Source organism: Zonotrichia albicollis, chromosome 2 (genome assembly GCF_047830755.1).
Source record: "Zonotrichia albicollis isolate bZonAlb1 chromosome 2, bZonAlb1.hap1, whole genome shotgun sequence".
NCBI lineage: Eukaryota > Metazoa > Chordata > Aves > Passeriformes > Passerellidae > Zonotrichia > Zonotrichia albicollis.
This window is the reverse complement of record NC_133820.1, coordinates 67,874,829-67,896,317: the sequence shown is the minus strand read 5'-3', so window position 1 is coordinate 67,896,317 and position 21,489 is coordinate 67,874,829. Positions and strand designations below refer to the sequence as shown.

General features: G+C 36.9%; 1 protein-coding gene across 5 annotated transcripts in view; it reads left to right on the top strand.

Annotated features, from left to right (window-relative positions):
- LRCH1 (leucine rich repeats and calponin homology domain containing 1) overlaps positions 1–21,489 on the top strand; it is a 115,176-nt gene that overhangs the window by 37,296 nt on the left and 56,391 nt on the right. For all 5 annotated transcript variants that reach the window (XR_270654.4, XR_270655.4, XR_270652.4 and 2 more), the window contains exons 2-3: positions 16,523–16,667; positions 19,583–19,709. Coding sequence is in view for 2 of the 5 variants with exons in the window: in XM_014263928.3 (XP_014119403.2) it covers positions 16,523–16,667; positions 19,583–19,709 (272 nt within the window). In the remaining 3 variants the exon portion in view is untranslated. The remainder of the gene's footprint in view (positions 1–16,522; positions 16,668–19,582; positions 19,710–21,489) is intronic.

Below are 21,489 nucleotides of genomic sequence, written 5' to 3'. Positions count from 1 at the left end.
CTTTTAATGACTGGGAGAGAGGTTTTGCATGTTTGGTTGTGGTTTTTGGAAGATACTGTTGCTCGGAGGCCAAGTTTCACTAAGCTGTACTGAAAGCTGTTATGTGTTGGTGGAAAACAGTAAGGACCAAAGAGCAGCTGGAAATGACATGAGTCTACCACATGCAAATAATTTGGCAATCTGTATACAGAGAATGCAGAAACAATTTCAAAAATGTAGACTGCTCCTGCTGGCAATAAATTCCCATCTACATCTAGAAGCAGCTTGAGGCAACTCAGTGATACGCTTTTTATCAGTTGCTTTATGTTCAAGTGCCAAAAGAAAAAAAATGAAATATGTATTAAGAGACTTCAAGTAATTACTTCTGTGCTTAAGGAGATTTTTTTCATGCTGTCACTTAAATACATATACTATTACATGTGTAATAATAATATTAGACTATTGTAGTCTAAAGAGTTAGTGTGTCAGTGACATTTGTGTTTTTGAGAGGGGTTTTTTATGCATGCCTATTTATGAGTGTAGCATATGCAAGGATTGAAATTTCCTCCTTCCCTATTTTCTTGTTCCAGTCAATGACAAACTGTTCTTGTAACAGTCATGCAATGTCTGAATTGTACATTTACTTCCTTTTAAAGAAATCCAAAGCCATTTGGGTACATTTAGACTATGGTAATGTCTACTGACAAAAAGTATGATAATTAGAATGTTTAAACCCCCCCCCCCCAGCTTAGACCAACCTTTTTTATATCTCCTTAAAATAATGCAGTCTTATTTGTAGAAGGATTTTATTTCCTCTAAAGCGTGTTGAAATCTTAGTTTGTTCAGGTTTTACCTAAACCAGATGCATTTTATTTGGTGATCCCAGACTGTACTATTACTAATTAATTATCCTAGAAGGAAAATTCTGCTTTCAGCTTTGACATTGTCTTTAAGCATTCAAGATCTGATAAATAGATGGCAGTGATGAAAATTTTTCCTCTTCACTATCTGTAGCATGAAATAATACAGGAGGATAGACTCTTAACTTACTGTAGCAGAAGCAAGTAGTCTGTACGCATTGCTCATCTGAAGTAGAACCACAGTTAGAAGAGAAAATTCTCATTCTCTGTTATTATCTTTTAATTTTACATTTGAAAAAATTGGGGAAAATCATCTCTGCTTCTTTTGCTTGGAAAAACAAGGGCAAGTGAGTTGTTGAATACACTCTACATTCACATGCTGAAAGGCAGCAGAATTTGGCTCTGCCTTCGCTTCCTTTCTGTCAAGGGCAGTGTTCTCACGGATCTGTTAATAACTCTGATTGAGTCATTCTTTAATTCATGGCCCTGAAATGTTTTTAAGTGTTGTGTTCTACATGGTGCAGAAGATCCCTTGTTCACTGGAGCTAAGCAAATAAGGGTTTTCCATCTTGGGTGCTGTTATTCCCTTTTCCTGCTTTGTCTCCAGTGTATGCAAAGAGGACTCCAGCGGGACTAGGCTGTATATTTTCATTACAATGTTGCCTGAGGAAGGAGATGCTGGTCCAGGTCGTTGCCAGCTTGTCACTGCTCCTGCCAATGTCCTCTTGGACAGTCCCTGTGTTTGTTCAGGGAGCTGCTGGTGTGGAATCATTACCCTGTTTCTGTGCCACAGTCGCTAAGACGCTTTGCTCATCATGCCTGAAGGGCAGGCTAAGTTCCCTCCTTCCTCTGTACATGCTATTTGTTTTTCTCTTTGAAAAAATATTTGCATATAAATCCAGTGTGCATATAGTTTATAAATAATGTTCTTGGAATTTGGCTACAATGTCCAGACTTGTAAGTTACCTCGCCTCCTTGAAGCATTTTTTCTTGTTTTTCAATTAAAAAATGAATTGTGTGATAACAAATGAGTTTTCCCTGATGGGAGTTGCTGAGGTTGTTTGCATGGATTCTGTCACATTGGAGAAGATGCAACATGAAGTGGAAATGCTGGTGCATACCTCTGAGTTGTTGATGGGGAATTGCTGATGTCATTTCACATCAGCAGACTGACCCATGGGTATAATGTTCTTTATTAATTTATAAAGTGTATCTATAAATTATATATGCTTTGTATTAAATAGTATTTCTTAATAAAATATGCATACTTTATTAAAACAGGTTTAATCTGTTCATACTTGGTTCAAGCGGTTTTATGTTGTGAAAGTTTCAATAAACATTGTTTCAATAAACATTGCTTTAGACCTTTATTACCCTCTAAAACAAACCTTAAAGTAAGCCTAAATTTTTTTTTCTTCTTTTTTAGAGGTTTAGTTAACCTCTGAAATGAGCTTTACTAGTGGAAAATGTCAAGAGCATGTTTCATGGTTGAGATATGGCTGATGTGTTGGCAGGAAGGAAGCACGGGGGCAAGATGCTCTTCAGATGTTTGAGAGAAGCAGACCTAGTGATACTTAGTAACAAATGGCAATACTCATGTTTTCAAATAATCCACTGATAAACCACTGGTTTGGCTATTGGCATAGTTTATTAAAGAACCATAGCTTTTATCTTTGGAATTACAACTGAGATTTGTAATGCCAGATATGCTTGCAGATACTTGCCAAACACTTTGTTGTTACAAACTTGTAGGAGAAAATGCTGTGGTTTACAGTCTGCTTGTGAGCAAAAAAGGTTTGGTGGTGTTTTTTCCATTCTTTATTTTTATGGTGTTGATTGTTTCTGTTTAATTTAATCTGAAGTAGGTAAATTAGTAATGTGACCTGAAACTTTGTTATAGAGACAAAGTATTTTCTAGTATCAGGGTTCGGGTTTGTATTCCCCCCCACCACCTTGTTTTCTTTTTCTTAAGCACTTTTACCTCTTTATGGTGAGAACACTCATTTATGACAGCACTCAAGATATGTTTAGCACTGGAAACATTCATTGTTCTGTGAAGAATGCTCCAGAATAAAATTTAAAGGGTCACAAAGTGAAGTGTCTGCTCTAAGTTACGATTTTATCACTGATAATTAGTGAAGGAAGAAAGCTTGGATTTGATAGTTGTAAAGGTGGTCACAGGCCACCAGTATGACAAATTGTAACCATCTGATTTTGTCTTGAGGCTTTATCAGAAGATGTGCTCAATGCAGGTTAGAAATTCTTCGGATTTTATGCAGGACAATGGTGTAACATAAAGCTTCTATGGTGGTTTCTGTCCCATTCATGTTCAAGGAAGATGGCTTGAGACTGAAACAGGTGCAGAAAGACTTGAATGGTCAGGAAAACTGTGGCAGGAGGAAACTAGAAGAAAGTAGCTTGCTTATTAGTCTTTTAGGAGAATAACTGGGAGAAAATAATGTTCTCATGAATATCACTGGGAAAAAGTAGGGGGAGGAATTGTTAAGAGGACAGTCTTTGTCCTTAGTGTTACATATCCATGTGGGTGGTTGTGTAGCAACTGAGCTGTAGAATCAAGAAAAGAGCATGTCAGGCATTGGAAAAAGCTGGAGGAGAATTTTTTATTCACAAATGCTTCCAGCAAGAGACTTCAGATGATATAGCAGACTTTGACAGAATATATCTTAAGCTTCCTGGCATTTAAAATCTTGAGGTGCTTGATTTGAAAGCACAAATTATCTTTTAACAAAGTTTTAGAACCTTTTAACCTTTTCCACTTGTTACAAGACCATAGTATAAAATAAATATTTCTGTGCTCAGTCAAGAGTTAAAATTAGGTTTCTGTGAAATCAAATCCTGTTGTGTACAGAAATCAGAGCAACTGACAGTTTATAGCACAACAGTTGTCTCCTATCTTGTACAGAGTATATAACTCTGGGATAATAGTGTCAAATAACACCTTCAGTCTGTCTGCAGGTGTGCTGGCAGACAGCTCAGCACAAGCCACATTAGAAGCTTTTTGTGTTAGAGTTGATTTTCTGCTATCTGCTAATCTGGAATAAACACACTTCAGAGATGAGACTTTCATTAAGCAAGCATAGGAAACACATGGGGGTATGTGATATTGTCATCTCTGCAGAGAAAAAAACTGCTGGTTGAAATGATTCATAGTTTCTGCATAATCAGAGCCTTTTTTTTCCTGAAGGAAAATGCATTTATAATTGTACATTTGCTGGTGAATCTCTTTAGAAGTTCTTCCCAAAAGAATGAATTTCCTATCTAAATGTTTTGATGATGCAGAGGGAAGGGGGGATGTGAGCTCAGGAGAGCATGTGTCAGTCACAAGGATTACCCAGTTTTGGAAAAGTCCAAATAAAAATTTTAGAGCCTCTAGTGAGCTCTTGGCTTTTTTTTCTTTTCTTTTTTTTTTTCTTTTTTTCTTTTTTCTGTATAAAAAGAGGCTGAATTGGGAGTGAGTTAGATAAAAATGTGAGACTGTTGTTTTTTGAATGCAGAAAAGAAATTTTAATGTGAGAATGCCAGGCATTTTTGAAATTAAAACCACAGTTTTCTCAATATCTGTAACCTTTTCTTCCTAGGTATGACTGAACTGCTTGATGTTGAGTCATGGACATTGATTTGGTATGACTCCAAGTCTTGACAGGATGACTTTTAGTGTTGTATGAAAAGTCACAAAATTGTCTAAATCACCAGTGGGCCTCTTTACCTGTATATTAATGAACTTGTTGGGGATACCTTTGAAATATCAGTTATTGAGTCAGAATGTTTAGAGGGTACAGTTAAAAGTATGTTATTAAATCAGTGAGTTTTGCAGTGCATTAATGAATTAAAAATGGAATTAACTCAAAATTGCACATTTGGAATGATGTCAGTCGGATATGATTAATAATATCAGTAGAAGTTTAGCCATTGAGTAATAGATGTGGTAGTATAAGGTTAGCAGGTTCAGCATTCTGAACAACCAGGTTCAGCACTTCCTCTAGAGGCAAACTTAAAAGTTAGTGGTTAATCTCATAGTAAAGGTTTTAAAAAGTAGATGCTGGTAAACAAATCAAGCCAAAAAGTTCTTAACCTCCCACCCAAAAAATCTTTTACATTTTCTGGTGTTATGGTTTAAGGTGTATTCCCCAAATCTTTAGCCTTCTAGGCCTGAAGCTTTTAGCCGTATCTGGTTTTCACAAAACCTGACCTGGATTTGCAGGAGCATATGTATGAAAATGTTACTTGTCATCGATTTGAGCAGGTTCCCAGCTCGTACAATGAAGATGTTTTTCTTCTGACAAGGGCAATTTAACTCCAACTGTTTCATTATTATATTTGTCAACAGGAAGAAAGTGAATTGAGTAGAAGGTTGAGGTTTTGGGTTGTTATTTTTTAAAATACGACAACAAAGTTATGTTAAAAGCAGTTACTGGACCTCTTAAATCTAAGATCTATTAAATCTTGCGTAGACTTTGCCGTGTACCCATCAGGCCATGATAACTGAGGGGAAATGATGCTTCCATCAGTTCTTCACAGGACTTTTCATTATCCACCTGCAGGGGTCTCATTTGGGCATAAAAAATGAGCTGATGTAGCCTCTTCAGGATAAGACTTCTGAGTCTGTTGTTGATTACATTTTGTTTTAATTATTGATAGGGATTGCATTGTGAATTAACACTTTCCGGTCCCTTCCCTGCTTTCGATGCAACCTGTTCTGTGTCTGCGATAAGCCACTGTTACCATAGTGAGAGCACACGAGCCATCAAACTAAGAGGCATTGGTGAGGTAAGATGTGAATAAAAGCAAAAGCACAGCAGAATTCCTTCAGAAAGAGTACTCAGCCCAAAATCATTCTTATAGAAAAATATAATGATAATACTTAAGCCTGTAAGGTAGAACTTTGACCTGATGAAGGGTAGTTTGAAAGGAAAATGAATAAGGAAGTAGAAATTAATCTACACCAGAAGCAGAAATTTAGGCCAGGCTTAGTAGACTATACTGTGTTAAATTATTTTATGCCTTTCAAAAGACTGTCTGTGAAGTGTACCCCCCCCAAAAAAAAACACCAAATGGAAGAAATGAGACCAGAAGGAGACTTTCTTTTGTCTCTTCAAAATACACATTGCCATGCAGTTGTTAAACAACAATAGCACTGATACTTACCTGTGATTTCAGGCTGCCCACGAGTGCCATTGGTGCATTTTGGCTTATTCCCACTTGTATGCCCCAGCAAGAATTATGGCAAACATTGGGTGGTTTCTACCTGCCTAGTCACAGGCACTGGGTTGTTTATAAGTAGAGGTTGTGTGTGTGAATTTTACTTCCCCCTCCCAAGTCTTTTTGGAGTCTGTGTATCTGATGTGTCTCATCTTGTAAAGATGTTAGATTAAAATCTTGTTGTAAACTATGACTTGTTAAAACAAGTTAAAAAAAGAAGTTGCACATGTTACCCATCCGACCCCTCCCTGACCAACAAGCAGCATACTGGATATCTATTTTGGTTTTGTTTTCCCCAAAGAAGGCAAGGTTCTTTGATTATGAAGGAAAGAAAAATTAGAAGGTTGAGAAACATTGTCTTAAACTTAAGGAAGAGCCATGGGAACAGTTACATAGGATAGAGATCTTAGTACAAAAATTACAGGTCTGTAGTTCCAGTGGTTCCAGCTACGTGATTTTTAGTTTGTTTGGGGTTTTTTAAAGGATGGATAAAATATGTACTGTGCTTATTTTGCTTTCAGTTCAAGGAAATATGTTTATTATTTTTCCTTTTGTTTTTCCCCTCTGTCTAGGAATAGGCATCTGATTTTTGATTATTTATTACAACATAATTCGTTTATTCCAGGATTTTTCTTTCTTGGTACCTTTTTGATGATGTTTTCATGGATTTCTGTTCTGTTTAAAAGTCTGGAATACTTCTTAGCCCTTCTTTCAGATGTTGTACCTCCTGTGTAACAGCCACATAATTACTTTATTGTTTAAGATTGTGCTCAATAGTGTAAGTCAGCTTTCATGGCACAAAACAGATTTGTATTGATAAACTGTTACAATTATGTTGTGCTGACTTCAAGAACTGTGGGGGGAGAAGGACATGAATAATATAGATAAGGGAGATTAACCCTGACAAGGGAGATGGGCAGACAGAAAGGGAAGTGATTAGATGGGTAATACTCTGCTTTCCGTGCCACTGTAAATTAGCATCAGGTAGCTTTCTCATGTCTTTGCCCTCATGCCTTTGATGTACTTAAAGATCAAATAACTTTTGCTCATTTCCATGATTGTAGCAAATTTTCTTACAGAACAGTGAGACTATTCGTGTGTAAAATGAATTTAAAATAAGCAAATGTAGCATTTAAGTCTGTCAGGTGTGAAAAATAATTTTCCTCAAAGTGTGGGCAAGTGAACTACTTCACAGGAATTGGTTTATGTGCTACTTATACCAGATGGTAAATGTGAAGTATCTCCTCTTTCAGCAGGTCACTGAGGCAGATAATGCATAGCATAAGCAGTGTCCTCTCTTCACAGCTTGAGAGGAAAAAATAAATAATAGCTATTAAAAGAGTGAATGGCATGAAAAACAAATCTGGACATGGCATTTGTTTGTTCTTGCTAGTGATGTCTGTGGGCTGGGAAAGATTCTAGACCATTAGATTGCATCCTGCTGTTTTTGAGAACATAATGTGGAATTCCCCAATGGAGGTGGAAGGTGTTGACTTCCAAAGTAGACAGCTTTAAGAAAGATGATCTCGGTGGCTAAAACAAGAGATTTGTACTACAAGGTATTGGAAGAGTATGTCTCTGCAGGGATCCACTGCCTTCTTTGGGCAGAATGTAATTCCTGGTTTTATTTCACATCTTTTCCAGTTCTTCAGTAGGTGGAAGTTGCTTGAATGGCTTGTGTGCCTGCACATTTATATACATGCAAATGAAATTTACATGTTTTTCAACTTTACTTTTGTATTTGATGAAAGTAGTGGTCATTGTTGCTCTTTCAGAAAAGAATTACATAATTTCTTAGTTCTGTTAGACATCTCTAATATACCTGGAATTCCCCTTATAACTTGCAGTTTTACCTGATCTTTTTATCATTCCATGCTAATAATTTCAGTGTATCTGTGGTGGCTGAAGCTAATCTTGAGGACTTTCCAGTATCAAGATATACTTTTTGTTTCCACAGAGAAGGCAGGGAAAGCCCTGCCCTCATTTGTGGGAGTTCACTGTGAAATTTTCTTTCATGTGCCAATAGGAGCAGTTCAAGCAGATGAGGGCAATGTAGTTCCATACAGTAGAGGGGGGATTCAGCTGGACAGAGTATGATGTTAACGCTTCAGTTCCCCAGTGCTCTGAGTCAACCTACTATAAAGGCTAAAAATGGGAGCTAGATGGCAGTTGTAAAAGTTTTGAGAGTTGAATGAGGATTTGTTTTTACTGCTACTGTCTGAAAAAACACCTGAAATATTTGTACTGCTCGGGCTGATGCATACAATACTAGCATGATGCAATCCATTGATCCTTCCTAGGGCTGATTGTTTATTGAGTGAAAATTAATGACTTGTGTCCTCCCTCTTGTGCAGAAGGTGTGGGAGAAGGAGGAATTCTTCATGAGCCGTGAAGTTGGTTTCATACCAAATGTTTGTTGTGTTAGTGGAACATGTTTGTTGCCAGATCCTTTTTTTCCATCTCATAATACAAGTGTTTGGGTGCCTATGTGAGGTTCACATGGCAAGAGGACCCACACAGGAGCAGTTCTTGAAGGACTGCAGTCTGTGGGAAGGATCTTTATTGGAGAAGTTCATGAAGGACTGTAATCCATGGGATGAACCTGTTCTGGAGTAGGGGAAGAATAAGAGGAGGAAGGAGTGGCAGAAATGAAGTGTTTATGGACTGACCACAACTCCCATTCCCTGTTCCCTGCACCACATGGTGAGACATGGAGGCTGGGAGAGAAATAGCAGAATTATCAGAGAGGTTTAGTCTGGAAAAGGAATATAAAGTGATTTTAGTTGCTATTGTTTCTCATTACCCTACTCTCTTATTAATTGGCAGTAAATCAAATTCCCCAAGCTGAATCTATTTTTTGCCCATGACAGTGATTGGTGAGGATCTCTCCTGTCTTTATCTTGATCCATGAGCTTTTGCTTTGTGTTTTCTCCCTCTGTCCTGCTGAGGATAGGAGTGATGGAGCCACTGGGTGGGCAGCTGTTGGCCAGCTAGGGTCAGTCCACCACGGTCCACATCTCTTTGTACCCAATGGAGGTCTGCAGGAATAATCCTGTTGTTTTACTCTGATTTTAGGAGTCTTATGCACTTTCACACCAGATTCATCTCCCAACAGTATTTTTTCTGATAATCTTAACCCCAAACTGCTGTTGTCCTAAAGAGGAAGAAATAGAACATGAAGGCAACATTTAAATGTTGTATGTTGTCACATAACAGCAGGTGCAATAATTAAGCAGACATAACAGCAGGTGCAATAATTAAGCAGGCTACTATAGTAACCTTCATTTTTTTTTTATTCCTTCAGACTTGTGGTGCTCTTTTTGAACATGTTTCTTGCAGAGAAATTTAGTCTCATGCCCTTTGAACTGGAGTGTGCCATGGAGATATTACTATCTCCATGGCATGCACCAGTGCTAGCCTATTGCTTCCTCCTTCACCTTTATTTCATACAGAGGAAACAACCCTGAAGTGATGTTTGCACAAAATTTGGGGATCACTGGGAGAGCCAGCTTAAGCTGCTGGATTGCTCCAGGCTAGTTAGGGCACTACGTGAGGAGAAACGTAGGGTGCACATTTCTTACATCTGGTTATGCTTTTCTGCAGATTACTGTGGAAAAGTAAGCTGTGTATTCCATTGTGGAGTGATGGATGGAATAGAGTAAATAAGGATTGCTGGGGTGGAGTGCAAGGAGGATGTTTGTCAAATGTATCATCATTTTGACCATCCTTTGCTAGTGTTATGCAACAGGGGATTCAAGGATGCCTTCTATTCTTGCATCATCTGAGTGAAGGCTGGGGAGAAGTACTTCAATGTGACTATTTCAGAATAGACTTTCCTTTTAAGGGCTTCCTATAGTAATGGTTGGAACTGAGCAGCCACATTTGTAATCTTTTCAAAACTGTGGTGGGCAACAGGTTCACAGGAGTGCCCAGGGGTGTTTTAAAGTGAACCTTCCTGTTTCTGCCCCCTGCATCCGCTGGGGATGGGCTCTGAAAGAAGCAGAAGGAGAAACACCCGTGCGGTGTGTTGGCCAAGTCGTGAGATCGAGGCCCCCTCTAGCGGTGACATCTCTGCCTGGCTCTGCGATTTCCTGCTCTCAGCCTGTTTTTATTCAGCCCGGGTTTTTTTTCCCCTTTCTCTAAATCCCACATTTAGTTCCTCTCTGTATTTGCCTTTTAACTTGTCCACATATTCTACACAGTGGTAACGAAGAATATTTTGATATGTTAAATCTAGTGATTAAAAGTGGATACAGAAGTAGATGTATGATCACTTTTAAATGTCCTACATTTCTAGTGTAATCTTAATTTAACTGTGGCTTAGGTGGAAATTTTTAATGTTGGTTCTTAAATTAACGAATGGGAGCCAGATGGAAACATGCAGCATGCTGACAGTGCTCAAAAGTAGTGCTTACCAAGTGTATGAGATGGCAGAGTTCCTTCATAATCTCCTGAACGTATTCTGTATGTTTTTGTCTTCCTGCCTGAGACAGATGCACTTTCTGCATATGTTGAGTCAGCAGCTGTAAATCTGGATTCAGGGCTGATCAATGTTCAGATGCTATTGTTGCATACTATGGGATCAGTAATGATGACTTTGCTAGGAATCAACTTTAGAGCTACCCCTTTTTCAATCTGATACAAGTTGTACTTTTAGAAAGAAAAGCTTTGAGCCTATGCATTACTATGTCATGTTTTTTACTAATAGGGAGCAGAATTGTTTTTACTTTACTGGATGTTCTTTGTCTTCTGTTACTTGTTACTCTGTTTGCTAAGTAACTGAGATAGAAATGTCTCTTGGTGAAGAAATGCCATTCTTTTTTTGGTGTAGCTGTCATGAGTAAAGCAGAATGCATTTGATGCCAGAGGCAGTGGAGGTCTTTGCTGCTTCTTTTTCACTTGTGTAGCATCCCTGTCCTAGAGGCTGCTGACTGCAATAAAAGCTGGCTGTACACCCAGGATGTTATTCATAAATTCTGGTGGAGGGAGAGGACGAGTAGGTATCCTGCCATGAGGATGGAGATCATGACAACTTGTAGGGCATGTCTTAAACGTGTGTAGCACTTCATAGTTCCATGAGTGTTCTCATGACTAAAGGATAGCCTTTGCCTCTGGAATGGTGGATTTTCCTACCATTTGGGAGGAAGGCTAGCACAAAGTTACTGCTTCATGAGAGAGCATTGACATTCAATTGATTCTCATAGGTACAATTACATTGATGGTACATGACTTGCCTTCCTTGCCAAAGTGGGGACAGCATTGCCAAAGATCTGAAGTGCACTTTAAGTAGATATTCTAAAAGGTGTCTGAGATACAGTGCCATCATTTGTGGCTTCAGTTCCCAATGAAGATGTTCCTTGCTAATGAGCTAATACAGGCTTCCTCAAAGCCTGATAAAACTATGGGGAGCTTACAGTATAAAAGGAAGAGCTCCATGTGGTTGTGCCTTTATAGACTTCTTTATGTATTTTCTAATGTTCTTATTTGCATTATGAAACTAGGGTTGAACTGACTAATATTTTTAGGCTTTTTCAGTGAATTGTTTGAATTCCTTGTCAAATTTCAGACATCTCATTTGAATACCTTGAATGGTATCTTAGTGCAAATGCAAATAGCTTCTTCAAAATGATTCCTGTCTTTTATTCAGTAAGTGCTGAATCCTGCAGGAAAAAAAGGAACTTAGTGGCCTGAAATTAAGGTTGTTTGGGTGACGTTTTCCCTTGCAATTTCTTGATTTCAGGACTTCATAGCAAATACAGATATTTCATATATATAGATAGATAGATTTAATTATTTTTATTGTTCTGTGGTGGATAGTTATTCTATTGCAGGTTTGTGTTCTAGAAACATAAACTTAGAGTGAATTTGTCTACCATCTGAAATGTGTAAATCACTTCCTTTTAATAAGCTGCTTTCTTTAAAGTTCTTTGTCAAGATTTATGATGTAGTAGTGCATGTGCATATTTGTTTGAGGAATTAGTTTTACAATTTAAAGTCATTAGTTGTTTAGCTCGCCCATAAATAGTGTGCAACTTTAATTAAATAATGCACTAATAACTGATATTTTAAAATCTGTTAATCACTACAAAGTAGTGAAATTGGAGCACTTCAGGAGTTTTAGTGAAAGAAATGTTACTATTTGACTTCTAATTTTTTTGGGTATTTTGACAAAACCGTTTTTGTCTCAGCACCGCAGTTTTTTATAGCATGCATACATAGTATATATATGTATAGTGGCACTTGTTTGTCTGGGTGTAAATTGTGAAGTCAGGAAGGTCATATGCAATGGCAGCCCTTCATTGTGGTGAAGGTTGTCAGAGCTGTAGGAATGAAAAGGTTTTGCTGCAGGGATGGAGGCCAGTAATTACTGTGTAATGGCAGTGTGGTTCCTGGCCTTGCAGTGTGCCAGTTACCAAACAAGGCTTGCAGTCTCCTGTTAAATGCTTATTTACCAGTGTGAACTTTTTTGCTTTTAATTGTTCTCTCCCAGCTAAGGAAGTGCTTATTTTGTGTAGTTCCTGTCTGGCTTCCAGCATAGTAACACTTCTCATACAAAAGCCATGTCATTGTGCCAGAATTCTGCTGACTCTTTTAAAGATCAAGATTCCATCTAATATTTTTCTAAACTGGATTGCTTATTTTTTTGTGTTCTGTTACTTTATTTTGGAATTTTAACAAACTTGTTCTTGGCAGGAAAAGATGAAGTGAAGCCAGATGTAGTTTGAAAATGTCTTGGTGTCACAAATAATGAATGAATGAATGGTGTATTTCATTTAACACAGGAAACTCACTCCATTGCATGGACTCCCCTGCCCCATTGTTTCGTGTTTTGTCACCTATTTCATAACGGGAGTTACAGGAAGTAGTGACCTCAGGTGAAACCTACCTGTACTGTCTTGGCAAACATGAAATGTTCTTCTGCTATCATAGATTGATTTATTTGTTAGATCTCCCTTATGTTGCATAGTCTAAGCAAATTGTTTAAAATTCTTTTAAACACTAGCAAATTCCACCTCTCTGTTCATTTCCATTTCTGTAGCAAAGGCCAGTCTGTACAGTAACTTATTATTAGTAATTACCATCAAGTGTTATTCTACAAATTAGTCATGTAAGGGGGCTGTGCAGCTTAGCAATTTGGGAAGTGTAGAGTTAAAGAATTACAGGAAGAAACTAAAAGTTTGCCAACTAGTTGTTTCTGTACTTTAAAAGTATTGTCACAAGTGGTTTAAAAATGTAGTTTCTGCATTCTTTTCCCTAAATAACCCAAGAATGCCTTAGCAAAAAAAATTCAGAAAGTTTATGAATGGTGACAAAACCAAGGTATAGGCATACTGTTTTTTTCAGTATGCTCAAATGATTCTACAGTTTCCCAAAGTCTGACCCCTTGTATTTTATGCTAGAACTTGTATTTCAGGTTAACTCTGAATTTTATACAGACTTACTGTAAGATGCAGAAATTTGAGGCAAAAGTGCCTTCATATAAAGTAGTATCATAATAATTAAGTGAACTTCAGAGGTTTCTCCACATGTTTGTGTGGGCTTATTAAGTACAGTATAAAACTGTTATGCAGGCTGTTTTCCTTTTAGGTTCTTTCAATGTGTGCTTTCCTGTGTGGAATTTTCAGAAAGCTGCTAAGCTTTCTTGACAGCTGCATCATGTTCAGAGGCTTACATTCATTCTAGGATTGTACAAAAGCAATCTGTTTTCTTTAACTTTCATATGATCAGGGAGGTCTATTTTTTTGGCAAAAGTGATACCACCAGTTAAAAGTATGATGGGCACTCTGTATGTCAGATTCCATTCCAATACTGTGTAGAATGGATGATCTTCAGGTTTCCTGTTAATTATACCTTCTGTCAGTAAATTACAGTGACAAACTTCTGCTTTTTCTATTAGGTTATAATACAACAATGTGTAAATAAAATGTGCAGTTTTTATTCCCCTGCCCTATACTGTGAATAGGTTAGATTTTTTTAAAAAATTATTTTTGTTGTCATCATTATCATTATTTAGGAAGCAGCAGTAGATAGAAGTGTAGAAGTGTTGAAATTATCTTACTGTGATGACTACACGGCAACAAATAATTGACTTCCTTTGTTGTGCATGTAGTGTGTCCTATAACCCATGGTCCTGTGCATGACAGGAAGGGATTTGTCTCTGATCTGTGTGGTTTTTTGTTTTTCTTTCATCAGTTTAACAGAGTTAAAACCTTGAGAACAAAATATAGCAATAAATAAGGGGAAAAAAGGCTTTTAACTGTGTTAGTAATGCCTGTTTTAGGAGAGGGGTCAATCTAGTTGCTATTTTGCTTTCTTGAGAAAATAGAATTTTTGAAGAGTGAGTCAAATATTGTGGCAACAGTCTTTTGTTTGATGTGAAGATAAATGAGAACAGGCATGAAGAGGGAGTTAAGGTGGCAGGCTGCAGTTTTAGGAGCTCAAGAAGAAGTAGCATTTTAGTGTTCATGGGTTTTGTTCTGTGTATCACTGGAGCAGGATCAGGTGAAGGATGGGTTGTCACTCTTATCTAGTGTCAGGTTGTTTTCACCCTAGACAGGAGAGTTCACTTATCTAGATTTTGCTGCTCCTTCCACTTTAAAGGAGAAAGTGAGCAGGAAAATCCTGGCAATGTCACCCCAGAAAAGCATGATTTTAAAAGTGAGGTTTTCTTTGCACTTGAATTGTAAAATATGAATAGCTCCTGCATCATTTGAAAAGTTACAGCATGACAGTCTTCCGTTAATATCTGATAATAAACATAGCTAGAAAGGCAGCAGAATTCTTTTGAGATGCTGTGCTGATAAACAAGTGCTCTCAGGATAAATAGAAAACAGTAGAGAATTAAAGCACCAAACCATAGGAACAATGAAGAGCTTTCTCCTGCTTTGAAACAGTAGTAAGAGTCACTCAACAGGAAATGCTTTAGTTTGATGTCAGAAATGGAGGGAAGCAGAAGGTGAGGTAATGCTGTGTGTAACCACCATCAAAGCCTGGTAGGAGAAAGCAGAGCAGAGTTGCTGTTGTAGAGTAACTTAGAAGTGAATAATTTTGATTGCAGTGCTCAATTCGATGGTGCTGCCATTAGGGTCAGCAGAGCTGCTCTCAGTTACTGTGCCTGCAGGCATCACAATTGGCTTGGTAGGGGATGGAGTAATGAAACCAACTTCTTGTTGAAGCAATGAGGTGAAGCCACGTGGAGGCTGACATTGAATTGACTGAATTTCAGGCTCATATTGCAGGAACAAGAACAAAACTAATAAGTCCTGGCTGGTGATAGGTTTGAATTCAAGCTGTGCTGCAGTGCAGCCAGCTTCAAAGGAAGTTAAAAAATTCTTCTGACTTAGTTTGTTCACTAAAAGCAAAAATATGATTTATGGCCGTAAGGACAGGGCCATGGAAATAATCCATACTTTGGCTGCTGTTTTCTTTTTATTTTAAGTAAGCTTTGAAATAAGCTTTGAAGGATCAGGCACTAGGCTTAAAATAGCAGCAGTTAAGTGAGGAGATCATTAAGTTCTATTTTTTCTTACCATCAGACATTTTGCTTTTTGCATAGGTGCATTCCTGTTCCTTCCACTTCACAGGGGACTATTCTTCAGGGCAGGTTATCAGGCTGGTGACACGGCTAGGTAGCATTTGTCTAGTTTCTGAGGATAAGATTTATTCTGCCACACTACTTAAGCAATGATTTGAACCCAGTTGGTTCAGTTGAATGCTGGTATGCGTTATTGTTTTATGACTTGAGCTCACATCAGTACTATGATACTTCATTCTTCATACAGTGGTAGTTAAGTAACAAAGCTCAGTAATGTTTTTCCCTCCTTATTTTCCTTTGTGTCTGTGTGCTTAGAATGGCAAATGAAGAATAAATAACTGATCAAAAGTCAAAAGCTTTTGTTCTGTGGGTACAAGCAGGGTCTTGCGGGTTTGGAATCCATCACTGTTGTCTTGTATGTACTTATATAAAATCCATTCTTGAAGACCACCACTGATTCTTTGGGTAACATTCATTTATAAATGGTTTAGACTCAGGAAATACAGGCCAGTTTGAAGAATTACCTGATTTATTTATTAATCTATTGAAATAAATTAAACATGTAATCCTGGTTGCTTGTTTTTCCTCAATGCTGTCATTATGTGCAGATGTCTAACTGTGTGTTGGCTAGATCTTTGGGTATATTATATGAGCTTTGGAATCTGTTTGCAACTATTTCCTCAGCATATTGAGTCCTGCAAATAATTACTTTTTATTAGACCAAATAATTCCTAATTGCATGTTTGCTCTTTTATATGCAGCCTGTTCCATTCCAAAATTGTAGAAGTTTGCACTAGCTTTACTTTGCATAATAAAGACACTGATCAAATTTGCTGTCTCCCTGTAAATTATATTTATTCACTTACTTTAATAAAGTGCAGCTTTCTAATGGTTCAAAATATATACCTTCTCTTTTTCCTTTTTTCAGATTTATCCAAGAACAGGTTAACTGAAGTTCCTGCAGAGTTGTGCCATTTTGTGTCACTGGAAACACTAAATCTATACCACAATTGTATCAAAGTTATACCAGATGCCATAGTAAACTTACAAATGCTAACTTACTTAAATTTGAGGTAAGTTTATCTTTGCTACATTTTTTTTGTTTATTTGCAAATATGTAAAGCTTTTTTTGTCTGCACTTTATAATGTTCTGGGACAACTGACTGCATTTTTTCATGTTACTGAAAAGGGTAACGCAAAAGCCCATTGGCTGCAGAGACAGCTCTGTATGAAGGCATCATAAATGCCAAAATGTAAAAATAAATGTTAAAAGAAAACCAAGAAAGTTAATCCAGTTCTGTCCCTTAATCTTCCAACAAATCCAGAATGCTAATCACATCCACACAGTTGTTTTCTTTTAATTCACTTCTGATGACAAATTTTGTAAAGCTTGACATACTTTTTGCAGCTCAAAAGATGGAGGGACAGAAAATTTATATTTTTCACCATGGGGAATAGAATGGAGGAGTGAGATACTGTATCTATCACTAGCATAGTCACATTATGAAAGAAATATAGCTTCTGCCTTTTTGAGGAGAAAGTGGCAAAGAGTTGGACATCTTTGCCTCCTTTACAGGAAAATTCTGTGTGAATACTAATCAGTACAGAGAATTGGTGCTAGTTAAAGTGCATATGAATGCACATGCGCTCTTGATGGGAGGGCAAGTGAGCCCTTTTTCAGTTGGGGCAAGGTGTGGAATTTTCTTTGTAGTTTAATGTGTAAAAACTGTAATAGTGAAGCTCTATCAGTCTGTTCTTTGTGAGAATGAGGTCTGAGTAAAGGTGAAGTGGCTCTCAGTCTTTTAAATTCAGGGAATGAAGTCCTGATCATCAGTTTTATCAACAATGAAGATCTTTCTCATGTCTTTTTTTCTCAAGTCTATATTATTACTATACTGCAGTTTTGGCCACTGTGGAACAGTATTTTGTCTTAAAAATTTAAGTAGAACCGTGTGTCCTGAGTATCTGCACACATACAAGAAATAGGACTTGAGATTTTGAATTAGTGTTTGCTTGATATACATGAAGAACTTGAAGCTGGATTACATCATTAAATATTGATAAAAGATCTTAGTAAATTTAGGAATTAGAATTAATTTGGTTAGAACTTAATGTCATGAAACACTGAATTGTTTCATGAACTCTGTGTAGTGATAGAATTTGTCTGAATCATCACAAAACTATAATAGATTTTATATCACATATGACAGTGAATTGGACAAAATAAAAGCGATTTTTCATTTGATTAACAAAGGTGATTTCTCTCAGTTTAAAATCCCCCCTGTACTTGGATGTGCCCTTCCCCATGTTAGTTGAATGCATTGAAGAGTCTGAAGAAGGAAATACATCCTTGAGTTTCTAACCACGTTGTTTCTTGGCAAGAAATAAATGATGGATTTAAAATGCGTATTTTTCTGCCTGTTACCAGCAGAGCCCATATGTTGAATAGCATTAGAAAGTGATGCCAAGAGATCTATATATAGTTTTTGGGCCTTGGTGGATACTGTTCATGTTTTATTTAAAGAAATTCCTTTGAAACTAATGATGATTTATTACTCACTTGCCCTGGTTATGTTTTGTTCCTTATCTCTTACTGGGTTGCTTCTGAGTTCTGTGGAGCTTAAAAATTGGTTTTACTTTTTTTTTATCTGTGTCTGATGTGCAGCATAGGGGTTACTGTTTTAGACTCTAAGCTTCCTCTGTTTGAGTTCTTTAGAACTTAAAACAATACTTCCAGGTAATTTTTCAAAAAAGTTGTGTGTTGGTCTTCTGTAAGGACATTAGAATTAAGAAACCTGGCTCCACAATAAGTGCTCATATTTTTTTTTTCAGCTTCTGCTGGTTAACAGTCAGACTTCTCCTTTTTATTTTCTTTGGGTTTGTTACTTGAAGTCAGTCTGTATCCTGGCATGCAGAACAGAGATAAGACGGTAGTTTGCTTTGTGCAACATTTTGAGACCATTTTGTAGAGCATGAATATGCATCTCTATATGCAGCTTTGTAGTATGCTGCTGGCCTAGCTCTTGAATAAATGCTTTGCAGCTTGTCGAATTTTGATTTTTGCTTGTCTTTGTTTCATGTCAATATTGCAACTCTTACTGAAATTCCACAGGACAATTTTTACCATGTGTTCCAGAATGTAGTCGTATGTCTTTGCTTTCTGAAGCCTTAAGATGTAGGCAGGAGCTAAAAAAATGGTTTATACTGGGGTACCACTTCAAGTTACTGTTAGTTGTTTTACTACATGTTAACAATCATAAGAAAGAAAATGTTGTATTTTAAGGAAATTTTTAAATATTCCAGAAGAGAGTAACTATGTTATTCTGATAAACATAAAGTTTCTTCTGGGAATCAAGCCACAAATTACTATTTTTAATCTTGTGGACATCACAAAGGGTCATGATATTTGTCATCTTTAAGCTCTAGCCTATGAATCTTGGGAAGAAGTGAGCCATTGATAGTTCCAGAAATTTTTGCTGTATTTACCTGAGTTAATTGCACAGAACCGTAGACCAAGATGTACCAAGTCATCTTCAACTATAAATGTGCTTTAAATGAATTAAGAAAATAACCATTTTGTCTGTGATTTTTATATTTGTCTTTCCGCTGGAACAAAAGGCATCCATTTTAATGGCACATAAAACCACAGGAATGTTTAAATATTTGCAAAATACTGTCTCAGTTGACTTTCCTGTATTCATTAGGAAGGGAAACAGCTGTTCTTTGTGACAAACAGATTTGTTACAATGTTTTTAAACTGATACAATGCATTTTTTCCACAGTGGTAAATTCTGCAGTATTGTTAGTCAATAATCAGGTGTTTCTAATATGCAAGTGTCTTCTTAATTATTGCCTATTGAAAATTTCAATTTTATCTGCATAAAATATGACCCACAAAAATGAAGACATTTTGCAGCTCTCAGAGTTTGTGAGTATACAGTAGAACATCACCAATGGTTTTAATATTTTTTGTTTTGTTTTGTTGCAGTCGAAATCAGCTTTCTTCTTTGCCAGCTTGCCTGTGTGGTCTTCCTCTAAAAGTCTTAATTGCAAGTAACAATAAGCTAGGTTCCCTTCCAGAAGAGATAGGTCAGCTAAAACAGTTAATGGAATTGGTATGTTACTGATCTTTTTTTCACTTTTTATTTTGACTTCTTTTGAATTTAAATAGAAACAGTAAAATTCACTTTTCACATATATTTGAACAACTGCTTTATACTATAATGTAGTTTGCAGAACTTAAGTTTTTAACTTCTCAAGTGTGTTGGATAGTAACACAATAGGAGTTTCTTTTATGTTCTTCAGGACTCTTTTAAACAACATCACTGCCCTTGGTTCATTCAAAACTCAGTTTCAAAGTTCCTCCTCTTTACCAGCGTTGCTCACTGCCTGCCCTGGCTCCCTGTTTCACTGTATCAAGTCCTTAAGTTCTGGCATCAGGCTCTGCAAGGTTGTACCCCCCTGTAGCACCCTCCCCTCCTGCTTCCTTTCTGTGTTTTTACTATCTGCTTACCACACTGCATTCCACTCGAGCTACTGGTCTTATCAGTCTGTTTTCATTTTATTTCACTACATTTGTCATGCAACCTTCCTTTCCTGGAACGCCATCTAAACAGATCTACAAAATGATTGTACTCCTTGTTTTCAAAGCTGTCTACACAAGTATTGTTTCTACAAGAAGTAGATAATTTAGAATATATTGTCCTGTCAATGACAGTCTGAAAAAGCAAAATTTGTTTGGTACTATAGCATAAAATTAATGTAATTGCTCATGTTTGTGAAAAATATATTTGAGAATGCTTCCCTTTCTCTCCCTTTATCTTCCTCTGCTACATATTGATATATTGTAGGCTGAGACTCTGAATTCTTCGACATAAGTCTTCTGGTTATTTCTATTCATTTTGACCTTTTGAGATACAAATTGACAAACTGTATTTTGACATTGCTAATTTATGCATAGTCAGACAATCAGATTTGATCTTCCTTCCAGCTGCTGGTATCTCCATTGACAGCATTTACTTTGCATTGCTTTTCTGGGCCTGAAAGTGCCTTATTATCATAGTCTTGTTTTTATAACAGTAATTCCTCCAATAAATTACATTACAGAAATTTATAACATTGAGGCCCCAACCCTGCTATTGATTCTTCATAGGTAGTATGAAGTAGCAAGTGTGGGGCTTTTTCCTTTTGATATTCTTGAGCAGAATCCTGTGGTATCAGGCTTCTGTTATATATTAGAATTGATGTGGCTGTTGATGAGAATGGTTGGGGTAGTTACTTTTTCCTTTGTGAGTTATGAGTGAGTTCAAGACTACCAAGTTTGTTTTCTTTGGTGAGCATTATTAATTTATTTTATCAAATATTTTAAATTTTTTGTGCGTGTGTGCTGGGTTTAGTGAGATTTACACAGATGGTTCTGATTTAATTATTCCTAAAAATATGTGACGTAATAGCACTGTTTTTGGTGTGCTTAAAATAGACACAATAGAAGGTGATGGTTCCAGTTTTATAAATAATTTAAGGTAAATTTAGTAAAAAGTTTAGTAAAAACTAAAAGCTTGACATCAATGTTGGTTATACCCAGAGCAGGTTTGGTTCAAGCATACCATGTGTTTAAATTCTGGAATTCAGGATTTTCATATTGCTTTCCAGTTATAATATAGTTTGTGTTACTGTTTGTCATGAAGAGCAGAACAAATCTTGCTCTAAAAGTATTTCATATGAAAGCTCTAGCTACATGCCACTTTGGTATCCTAGAAGATACATGAAAACTGAAAAAGGTCTGATGCTTGTTCTTTGTGATTTAGAATTTAGAAGGCATTGGGGGGGGGGGGGCGGAATGAAAAAACAAGTTTTTGTTAAATTGAGCATGAATCTGTTCAGATGACCTGATTG